At 53.9% G+C, this 11,004-nt stretch overlaps 1 protein-coding gene across 1 annotated transcript in view; it reads right to left on the bottom strand.

The window, feature by feature from the left end:
- Positions 1-330: 330 nt before the first annotated feature.
- The window catches only part of COL17A1 (collagen type XVII alpha 1 chain), a 46,177-nt gene continuing 35,503 nt past the window's right edge, over positions 331-11,004 (bottom strand). The window contains exons 37-57 of the mRNA XM_037804511.1: positions 10,825-10,902; positions 9,896-9,949; positions 9,713-9,754; positions 9,524-9,577; positions 8,804-8,863; positions 8,408-8,434; positions 8,038-8,070; positions 7,883-7,948; positions 7,514-7,564; positions 6,891-7,013; positions 6,211-6,348; positions 5,669-5,737; positions 5,155-5,295; positions 4,509-4,598; positions 4,303-4,413; positions 3,702-3,848; positions 2,996-3,388; positions 2,299-2,436; positions 1,985-2,047; positions 1,738-1,818; positions 331-1,407 (exon numbers count right to left, since the gene is read on the bottom strand). Coding sequence (XP_037660439.1) covers positions 1,352-1,407; positions 1,738-1,818; positions 1,985-2,047; positions 2,299-2,436; positions 2,996-3,388; positions 3,702-3,848; positions 4,303-4,413; positions 4,509-4,598; positions 5,155-5,295; positions 5,669-5,737; positions 6,211-6,348; positions 6,891-7,013; positions 7,514-7,564; positions 7,883-7,948; positions 8,038-8,070; positions 8,408-8,434; positions 8,804-8,863; positions 9,524-9,577; positions 9,713-9,754; positions 9,896-9,949; positions 10,825-10,902 — 2,015 coding nt within the window. The 3' untranslated portion in view covers positions 331-1,351. The remainder of the gene's footprint in view (positions 1,408-1,737; positions 1,819-1,984; positions 2,048-2,298; positions 2,437-2,995; positions 3,389-3,701; positions 3,849-4,302; positions 4,414-4,508; positions 4,599-5,154; positions 5,296-5,668; positions 5,738-6,210; positions 6,349-6,890; positions 7,014-7,513; positions 7,565-7,882; positions 7,949-8,037; positions 8,071-8,407; positions 8,435-8,803; positions 8,864-9,523; positions 9,578-9,712; positions 9,755-9,895; positions 9,950-10,824; positions 10,903-11,004) is intronic.

Genomic DNA, 11,004 nt, shown 5'->3' with positions numbered 1-11,004 from the left:
TATCTCATTTTACTGTACATTTCTGTAGGGTTTTTCCTTGATAGAAGTTTTGATATTTCATTTATTATTACTTGCCAAATAGTTAATTTCTTTGCTCCAGGATAAATCACCGCATTAATTGCAATTAATCTTGTTCATTTGTTGCATATGTGTTTATTTCAAGTAACTTATTCTCAGGGAAAACCTTCAGATGCTCTTTAATAAGCCCAGATTGAGTTAGTAGTAAGGGTATACCTTTAAAGATGTCAGTGCTTAAACAAAATGCCAGAAATTTGTGTCCTAGAAAACAAATATTTCTGTTGTCTTCTGCTTCTAATAAAATAGTGTCAGAGTCAGGCCCCAGTTAACCCAGATATTTTTTGCCTTTTGTTAGATGGATCATATTAAACATGACATTAGAAAAGAAAAAAAAACCTTTAATTGGAAACTTTACAATTGAAATGACTCTTCATCTTGTAGACCACATACAAATGTTTTCAGACATTGAAAAGTGCTTAAAAAACCAACTGCCCCCAGTCCCCCATGCCATTTCCTAAATGTAGACAGAGGGAACATCTGAAGCTGAAGCCATCTTCTGAGATATTCACATCAGGTATTTTATTTTCCTTCCTTGCCCTTTCTTTCTCCCTTGTTCATGGCCCTTCTTTTCCTATTTGCTGTAGTCTAGTTCAGTTTAATGTATCTATAAACTCTAGCATAAACCTGTGGATAAAGAGCATGGCTATCAAACTTTTTAAGCAAGTGGGAATATATGTAATGAGAAACAATTATTAGAAACCCTGTTACAGAGGAAGTAAATTTCTTAACTTTTCCGGTTGTAGAAGTTGCTGCTTAGCCAGCTCTTTTCAGGGACTATAGAAAATACAGAGTGAACAGGGGAGGAAGGAGCTAATAGCACAGCCTTGCAGCATGAACCAGAACACAGCCCCATCAAGTATCACCTCCAGGAAGGCACCCCCGCCCCCCCATCCTCCACTTCCATTTTCTGGGCCAATTTGTAGGCAAAGCTCAAGGACTCCTGAGCCAACTTCATGCAACTGACTTTCCTAGGTTGGGGTTTGAAGTGAGTGTTGAAAGAAGCCAAGGAGCTCAGATAGCAGAGAAGGAAGTTTCATTCTAGAACATTGCAGCTACTCTTAAAAGAGTATCCAGTGAAGCTGTATCAAATGTGTAACTTTGAATTCTAACTATTTGTTCCAGACTAAAACAAGCGTGGCTAGCTGACCGTTTGGCTATGTTGTCTCAGTAAGAAGCTGAGAGATTCCAGCTCTCACCCTCTGGAGAGCATCTGACATAAACGCCAGAAGTCATTGCGTGAACTGGGCCAGGAGGCTGTTCTGCCAAGGGTAGCTCATGGCTTGACAGCAATACTACTTCTTCTTCTCCGCCCAGCATAGACTTGATCACCTGCAAGTTAGAAGGAAGTTAGTTGGAAGTTAAAAGAAAAATCTTATGGTCCACTGGGAACTTCAGTTTGAGCAGTTATGGCTTGAAAGATTAAATCTTTTGTAAGAATATCAGCTTCTAACTTGTTAACCCTATTTCATTTCCTCCCTGCACTACCCTCCCTCCTTATTCCCTAGCTGTTAATTTGATTATTATGTAAAGTATGTTCTTAGCAGTGTCTGCTTTTAGTAATTGGCATTGACTTAATTTTTCAGGCTGGCTCTGGAAAAAATCGCTTCTCTGAGGAGCACCAGCCTCCCAGCGCTCCAGAAACTGGCAGCCAAGGCTTACCTTTGTCACCTTTTTCTCCCTTGTGTCCCCGAGGGCCCGGTGGCCCAGGCTGACCTGGCAGTCCTGCAGGTCCCCTCTCACCTAGAAGGACAGATAGGGGGCATGACTAATGCCTGAGGGAGAGAATCGAAGGAGAAGGAGCTGAAGGAACGGCACAGAAACCCAGGATAGTCTTAGCCAAGGAGCTGCTTTTCAGCAAGAGCTTGTTACTTAGGATACTGGTGGCTATTTCGCTGCCACCACTTACCTTTGGGTCCTCGGGTGCCCACTTCTCCCTTCTGCCCAGGGTGCCCTGGAATGGTTCCATAAGCTGTGGGAGCGGGGAAATAAAACTGGACTTAAACTAGAGATTGGGAGGTAAGGTGATTTGTTCAAAGTAATGCAGGTAGTTACGGTACAGTTTTGACTTGCAAGAGAAGAAGTTTAGAATTTATCAAATTTTCAGCATCTCAAGTGTTAATAAATGGAGGTTTTTTCAAGAAACTTGTTTCTACGAAGCAGGTCCTCTGGGTGACTAGGCAGCAAGTTAAGTTCAGGAAAAACATTCCTCAAACTTCTTACTTCGGAAGAAGTCCATGAGGTCTGCGGTCACGTTGCTGTAGGCAGAGAAGACCTTGCTGATGCCGGGGGGCCCCTGGGGACCAGGCCGGCCTGGTGGGCCCTGGACAGTGTAGGCCATCCCTTGCAGCAGACCCTGACCTGTAAAACACCAGGGTGTGGGCAGAGGAAGCAAGGGTCAGGTGCTGTGCAGGAGTCCCTCAGCACCTGCCTCCCGGCGGGAGGACAGCGCCCTGGATCCTCTCGTTCCCAAAGCTGCGGCGAGGGAAATCCTGCCAGCTTGGCTTCGTAGTCCCCTGAGGGACCGCACAGGTGTGCCTGTTGTGGGCAGTCACCAGGGGCCCTTTGACTGCACAACTGTCAAGAAGTTGGGCTAGGAAAGGACTTCTCAGCTGACAACCTTCTCTCAGCCTCACCAGAAAACTGTTGTGGTCAAAATGGCTCTGCTGAGACCCAGAACGTAGCACCAAGGCGCCAGCGTGCGCTGTCACCTGCAGCTTAGTTCCCAGTGCTGGCCCCTTGAGCTGGCTGAGAAGGATTAGGTAGGGGCCTCCTGTCTTGAGTCCTGCCCATCTGATTCCAGCATGGCTGTTTCCACAGCTGGGCACTCGGAAAGCAGGAGGGCGAGTCCCTGGAACCCAGAGGTTCAGGTGCTCACAGGCTCACACCCGGCCCTGAGATTTAACACCTCCCTACTTACGCTGTAAGCTCTCCGACACCCGAACAGCCAGCTCGTTGTAATCCAGGCCTCCAGCAAAGCCAGCGCTGAATGAGCCACCTTCACCGCCATACAGGCCACCTTCTCCTGCCGCTGCCCCATAGCCTCCGCCCAGGCCGAGGTCAGTGCCATAGGGGCCCCCGTCTCCTGCAGCAGCTCCAAAGGCTCCTCCTTCGCCCATGGAGCCACCTCTGGCCCCTCCTATGCCCATTGAAGAGCTGTAGGAGGTGCCCCGTCTGACCGACGAGCTGTGCGAGGAGGAGCTGCTGCTCCGGCTGTAAGAACCTTCCTCTGATGTGAGGTGGCTGTCTCCGGGTGGTCCCTGGGGCCCGGGAGGGCCCGGTGGGCCAACGATGAAGCTGCGAACGTCAGGACCTGTGGGAGAGGATGCTGCATTACTGGAAGTGCAGATCTTGGTGGAGAGAAAGAAGTGAGAGTTTAGGCGTCTCTCTCAAGGTCTCAAAGCCCCTGGGAAGAGGATGTGAGCTTTGGGGTACTTGCACAGCAGCCAGAGAATGCTGGCATGGGAGAATGCTGGCATGGGAGAAACCTGGCTTGCCCCTCCTTGTGGCTCTCGTGCATCTGGCCTCCTAGGTCCTTCATGCACCTTACTACACCCCTTCTCCACATAGGGAAAAACAAGGTCTGGGGAGGGAGCAGGGAGGGGCATCGAGGCCAGGGTACCTACTTGTGAGGTAGCTGATTAATTCACTCCGGAAGCTGTCACTGTTTTCAGCTGCATAGGTGGCTAGAGCTCCTGAGACACCAGGAGGCCCTCGAGGGCCTGGGGGACCTGGAGGGCCTGGAGGGCCTGGGATGGTCGAGAGGCCAGCAGCTGAGTGGGAGCAAAGAGAGAGAAAGGTCAGGGGTCATCCTGCTGAGCCTGAGCTCAGGGCTCAGGGAACCTCTTGGAAGGAGGGGAGGAGGGGGCACAGGACCCAGGAAGGCCCCAACCAGGCCCATGTGTCTGCGCCCCACTGGCCCGCCCACTCCTAATCCTGAGCCTTTCAGCCCCTGAGAGTTGGAGCCCCAGTGTGGCCCCTACACACACGCTGGCGCGTGTATTCTCTAAGGGCTGTGCTTTGGAGCACAACCCCTCCCCACTTCTCCTCTGCCAAGGCTGAAAGTGTCTCCAAACAAGAACTATGCATCCCTCCCAGGGCCCAGGGCCCAGCCCAGTATGTGCTGCAGGAGGACTGGGGATTGGGTGAGTTGAATTAACTTTTCACAGCTGCCCTTGCTAAAGCCCTTTCTGGCCCCCTCAACCCTACCCCATCCCCAGCACTTACTATTCAAGTAAGAGGAGAGGTCCTCCACCGTGATGCTCGACCACGCATTGCCTGGGATCCCTGGTGGCCCAGGAGGGCCTGGAGGTCCAACAATACCTCTAAATTCAGAGTCTGGGACAAGAAGAAGAACAGAGAGTCATGGCTGGGGCTCAGGACACTGCCTTCCACCCCACAACACTTGGACAGATGCCCCCCACTAGGCTTACCTTGGAGCAAGGTGAGTATCTCCTCATAGGACGTTCCTGGCAAACCAGGGGGACCCGGGGGGCCAGGAGGCCCAATGCTGATCCCAGAACCTGGGGAACAAAATCCCCAGTTGGGATGGATTCAGATCAGGCAGGGAAGGGCAGATGGAAACACACTGCCACAGAGGAGCTAAGACAGGTGCTTTGGACAGAAGCGGGTCTGAGAAAGGGAGGGAGGGGGCAGCAGGAAGAGTCAGGCAGAAAAGAGCAACAGAGAAGTAATCCTGTGTATTGACACCAAAGGGAGAAGAGCCTTCAGGTTCTAAGAAGAAAACACGTCAAAAACTGCCCAAATCCTTCCGTGTATATAAGAGAGAGAGAGAGAGAGAGAGTGTGTGTGTGTGTGTGTGTGTGTGTGTTGTGTGCAAGCATACTCCATGTAGGATAGTACCCACGACACTCATTTTGGCTTCCCTCCCCATGCCTTGACCTGCTCTGGGGTGTAGGTTTGAATAGCTCTGACACCACCCACTCTGCTGGGTCTAGGCAGCCTGGCAGATGGGGGTCACAGGGGCCATTTCAGGGAAGTTCAGCACCCAAGTCCTCATCACAGCCCCTTCCTGACCACCCTCTCTGGAGGGTGCAGGCCAGGAGGGCAGACACTCACTAGACATGTAGCTGAGAATGTGACTGCTCAGCTCTGCATAGTCCAAAGACTGGAGGGACACATCTCCACCAACTCCTGGTGGCCCCGGGGGACCCCGAGGGCCCACCAGGTACTGACGCAGGTAACGCCGCACATCATCCCCTGGAAAGGAGAAGGACGCGTTAGCGTGGGGTCCCTCAGGCCACCCCATTGCCCAGCCACGGCCTGGCTGCCCCCGCAGATCTGCAAGTTCTGGGGATTGAGGCCCACGTCGGTCAGGAGAACATCAATGAGCTTCTGGGTACCTGCAGGGGTACCTGCCAGACTGCGTGGCACTGGGGCAGGGGTTGCTGCCCTCCTTCCAGGTCCACAACTTGGCAAGCAGAACAGAGCAATGAGTGGACAACGACTCATCCCAGGGGGCTGCCTGCCCTCTGCAGCCCCCACAAAGCTCCGGCCAGGACAAGTGTCATGCCAGGTTAGCTCAGGAGATAGCAAAGACTGTCCCACCCTCTGGCCCACCCTGGTGACTCACGCTCCAGCACAGCCAGGATGTCCTCAGAAGAGATGGAGGTAGAGGATGAGCCAATGCTGTACCCTGAAGCTGTTGGGAAGGAAAACCTCAGGTTACCTGCTTCAGTACTGAAGCAACACCCTCATTAGTCCAGTAATGGGGGGGAGTGAGTGAATGGGGGCACAAGAAGGCCATTATGAAAGCATCCAAAGGGCACAAGTTTGGGTGTTTTTTTGGTAGAACATGCAGTTTGTTTAGAAGAATACACTTCAGCTTAACTCCCACCAGGTACTGCCAACCTGGTGGATCTGCTTTCAAGAACAGATAAGAAGAGTTTACGGACACACTCACCAAACACAAGACAGCTTATGAAACATGGCTCTGTTCTTAGCCTGAACAAGCCCTTTTATGAAGATATAACCCAGTGCCCAGATTACCATGAATTCAGAATTAAAAACCACATTCAGGAGAAGGGAAAGCAAACCACAAATTAAGAGCTCCGGGAACAAAAGTGGAGCCTTAGGAGGAAGGGGTCAAAGTCCAGGATGTGGGGAGAGACTTACCCTGTAAGTAGCTTACAACGTGTCTTGACAGCTCGGAGTAGTCGAAAGTGTCACCTGCGATGGTGGTGACAGGCCCCGGGGGACCAGGGGGTCCTGGGGGACCCTGAATTCCAGAGAGATAAGTCCTGATACTGTCACCTGCCACCAAAGGAAAGACACACAGTCAGGCCTGTCCCCAAGAGGGCATGTCCTCCCCATGGAGGTGACCTGGAGCACGTGATGAAATGCCTGCCCCACCCCACCCATGGACCCAAGGCAGGGCCAGCAGAGAGCCTAGACTCCTCCTTGTTTCAGATGAAGAAACTGAGGCAGAAACCTGTGCTGAATCAGGAGGTACATGAAAGCCACAAGACTCTTGTTGGCTGCCCATCTGAAAAACCTCTGGTGCCCACATTTATGGAAATCTGCACCCATGTCCAGGGATGAGGTTGGGGAGTGCACTGGTATGTGTGTGTGTGCAGCCATGCATGCAGCCAGATGAGCGGGGGAGGGGTGTGGGACCCTCTGTGTGGTAAGGACGAGGATGTGTGTGGGCAGGTAGGAAATGAGGACTGTTGTACGTGTGACTCTGCACCTGTGGGGGCCTACTGACCTGTGGTCCCACCTCCAGGGTTGGAAGACCTGCCCCCCCACCACACACACTCACACACGCACACACTTGCCCCTTGCCCGACACTCACTCTGCATGTACTCAGAGATGTACTGCTGAATCTCCCGGCCCGAGTTGCTGACAGAGCCTGGAGGCCCAGGGGGCCCTGGTGGGCCTGGAGGGCCTGGCATGTACATGGTACTCGATGAGCCGCCTGTAGGAAAGAGCGGGGGTTCTGAGTTGGTTTCTGCACCCTCGGGCCAAAGGGGGGCCCAGGCTCTGCTTCCACTGAGGTGGAGACACAGGACAGTGCAAAGAGAAGGGTCCCCAAGAAGAGAGGAGAGGCACACCCATAGCAGCCACTGCCTGAGAGGGGCACAGAGGCGGGGAGCTCTCCCAGGATAGGCTCCCCTGTCTTCAGCAACTTGCTTGCCACCCCATTCAGCCTCACTCTCCTCCCAACACCCAGAGCACCCAGGTTGTGCTGATCTCCATCATTTGGCACCTCGCGTTATTTTTGTATATGCAGGGTCCTTCCCTCCTCCTCCCCCTAACCTGTAACCTCCTTAATGGCAGCTCATAGATGCGAGCCCATGGAGGAGGTACCTAATCAATATGGAGTCATGGAATGAGTGAATGAATGGATTTCCTTGTTGGAATGATCTGCCTCGCTTGAAGAAGGGGAGAAGAAATTTGGTCGCCTTGGGTTCTTACCTAGAGAGGTTCCACCAGGAATTCCAGGAGTCCCCGGCACACCAGGATCACCTGGAATCCAAAAGGAGGAGTGCTGTTTGCAGCCCTCCTTCAGGCAGCCCTCCCTGGTTAAGCCCATCCACACTTTTTTTGCTGGTGGCTCAACGATTGTCCCACATTTCTCAGCCTCGTTTCTCCACTGACACACAAGCTTCCTTTGGGCAGAGATGGTATTTCCATGTCCTTGTCCCTTTCTACCTCCAGCCTCTCCTTTCTTCAGCCTCTTCTTTCTTCCAGGCTTCTGGCACCAGTAAGTACTTGGCACCTCCCGGGGCCCTGGGAGCCACCTTGCCCCCCCCCCCCAACCTTCCTGGTTGCTCCCTCACTGACCTTTGGGTCCCTGCGGGCCAGGTGGGCCTGGTGGTCCCTGCAGGCTGAGTCCGAGGGAACTGGAACCTGGAAGCCAACACACACACAGTGCAGTCAGCCAGGGCAGGGCCAGGCCCTGAGCAGAGCCAGCAAGGGGGAAAGGGCCTGGCCCTTACCTGAGGTCGAGAACCCTGGGAGGCCTTGCTCGCCTGAGGAACGCAGAGAGTGGGACAGTCAGTCACGCTACCCTCCCTCCTCCCACGCCCCGGCCCTGGACACCCCCGCGAGGCATCCCCACATCCTCATCGCTGGGGCTGCACTGCCCACAGGCAGTACCTAGAGCTGCTGCACACACACTGTAGAAATGCACACACCCGCCTTGCACACATGCACACAAACATGCAGCCATTCACAGAGACACATTCTGATCTACTCTTGCTTTTCAGACCAAACTCATTTCTAAGAAGCTCAAGGCTCCTTAGAAGGTCGGCTTTCACCACCTCTCCATCTCACCCCAGGTTTCATTTGATGCCAGTTGTGCTATACCTTGGTGTCCTCGGGGGCCTGGGGGGCCTGCGGGAGGGAGGCAGAGAGCTGTGAGGCATCTACCACCAGGTGTTGTGGCTTCAGGGGGCTCCCAAGTGAGGGGATGGGGCCCTAGTGCTGGAGCCAGCACTGAGCTTGGGGCCCCTTGGGTCTCTTCTTCCACCAGGCCAAGGTGGGGGTGGGAATTCTCCTGGAGCTTCTGGCCATCACTCCACTCTCCCCCCATTCTTCCTGGCACTGGGCTGCCCTCCCCCTGCCCTTCCCCTGTGCTCCAGCTACTGAGCTCCTAATGAGGTATGGGAGGAAGGTGAAGAAATACTTCAGCCCACTGAGCCTCATCCAAGCTCTCCTGGCCCCCAGTTGGGTAAGCAGTGGCTCCTGAGACACTGTTCTCACCTTGGTCTCCTTTGGGGCCTGGAGGGCCAGGTGGGCCTGGGGGCCCAGAGAAGAAGGTTTCTGCCGAGGAAAGGAAGAGTTTGAGTGAGGACCCAGTGACATTTGTGAGGGAGCAGCCCCTAGCACAGTGCATGGCAGACTGTAGATGCTCAATAAATACTTGTCAAATGGATGGATGGGTGGATAGATGGATGAATTGTAGAATGGTTGAATAGCTGGATGGATGGATGTTCAGATGGTTGGGAGGTTGGATTAAAAAAAATGAATGAATAAATTAAAAAAGATACATAGATTAAATGGAAATAGATTAGATAAGTAGATAAATGATAGCTAGACAGACAGATAGACAGATGGATTGTCCACTGGGGACAAGTTCCAGGCTAATGTTTGTTTGCTCTAAAGTTATTTGCCTGTGTTTCTATGTTGTTCCATCAGTATTTATCTCATTTCATGTGCACATGTCCTGCCTGCTTTATCAGGCCTGGGCTCCCTGAGGACAGGAAGCACGTCTCCCCCACCTCCAAGGCTCCCTCCCTCAGGCCAGGCCACCAGGATGGCTGGCTGCCTTCCTTTACTCTCTGCAGGTAATGGGGAATTTATGTAAACACACTGAGTGCAAAGTCGGAGGAGGAAGTTTGGTAAGGAAGCGGGAAGACCTCTACACACACTTGGGCCAGGGCTGAGGCAGGGAGCATGTGTGGCTCAACTCCACAACTTTACCTGAGCTGGTAAGGAAAGACCCAGGTGGGCCTGGCGGGCCTGGCAAGCCTTCCCCTAATCAAGAGAAAACCCAAGACTTATTAGGGCCCAGGAGAAGTGGCAGGAAGCTCTTCCCTGAGAACTGACCCAGAAGGCTCTGGGTCCCATTGTGCCCACCTCCCACCTTCCACCAGGGAATTCGGCTCTCACCTGCTGGGCCTCGGGGTCCTGGAGGGCCTGGAATGGAAGGCCCTGCAGAAGAGAAGGAAAAGGAGGCAACTCAGGGAGCTGGATCCTGCCCCTGAGAGTGGGATCTTGGCTTCCTCACCAAGTGCCTTGAGTTCCCTGTCCCTCAAAGACCTCTCACCTTCCAAAGATCCCTGAGACACTCACCTGGTGGCCCAGGTGGCCCAGGTGGGCCTGGAGGGCCTCGTAAATCAAGACCTTCTGTAGAGAGAAGAAAACAGAAATGAGAGAAATCCATCTTGGGGCTGTTGTGTGCCGCACTCCTGCCCTCTCACCAGGCTCCTTAGTCCCCAGCACCCCTGGCTGCTCCCACTCCCCAGCCACAGCCCAATCACTGGGGGGGGGGGGGGGGGGGGGGCTGACTCTGTGACATGTGGGGCTGCACTCAAACTCTCTGTATGGAGTGATAGGGAAGAACTCAGGCTGTGGGGTCAGAGAACCTGAGTTCAAATCCCAACCCCACCAAGAATAGCTGGTGACTCTGGGTAAGTTCTCAACTTCCTTTAGCTTCTGCTTCCTCCTCTGTAACCTGGGGGCAATAAGACCTCACTCCCAGGGTGTTGGGTGCTGATGAGTGTCATAAGCCTGTAGCACGGTGTCTGGCCCACAGCGGGTACCCAATCAGGATTGGCTACCGTCACCCCTGTCAGGTGTCCAGGTGAGAGGCTCAGCAGTGCCTCTGCCAAGGCCCTTTAAATGACTTTGTGAAGAGGAGCCCCAGGTTGGGTGGGACTGACAACCCCAGGACCCTTCTGGCTCTCTTTGAGTGGAGGAAGCAGTGCTCACACTGCCTGGCTCACTGCGGAGGAGCCCCTTGTGGCCCCAGTCCTCTGGGAACCCCAGCACCTCTCTGACAGCTGCCCTATCCCCAGTCTCTCACCCTCCCTCACCAGACAAAAACCCTGCTGTTCCCTGCAGGCTTTCATTGCTCTCAGAGGAGCTGGGCATCCTCAGGCCGAGGGGCATTCACAGATGACTCACTGGTGCAGCTGTAACAGGGTTCTGTGAGGGTGCCGCTCTCTCTCCCACTCCAGCCCCCAGCCTACCCCCGCCCCGGAGACCACAGTGGCACTCACGAGAGGAGAGGACCTCGGAGATGGAGCTGCTGCTGCTCATGAATGACTCGCCAGCAAGTCCTCGCTCCCCTCGCGGGCCTGTGGGGAGGACAGTCAGGGTGGGCACTATCTGTTGCATTCCATTCGTGCTTCCCCTCTGGAGCGGTCCAGGGCAGGGCCTGGCGGCAGGGGTTGCGGGCT

The sequence above is a fragment of the Choloepus didactylus genome, chromosome 15 (assembly GCF_015220235.1).
Source record: "Choloepus didactylus isolate mChoDid1 chromosome 15, mChoDid1.pri, whole genome shotgun sequence".
Classification (NCBI taxonomy): Eukaryota; Metazoa; Chordata; class Mammalia; order Pilosa; family Megalonychidae; genus Choloepus; species Choloepus didactylus.
Note: the sequence above shows the minus strand (reverse complement) of the source record. Positions and strands in the feature narration are given on the sequence as shown.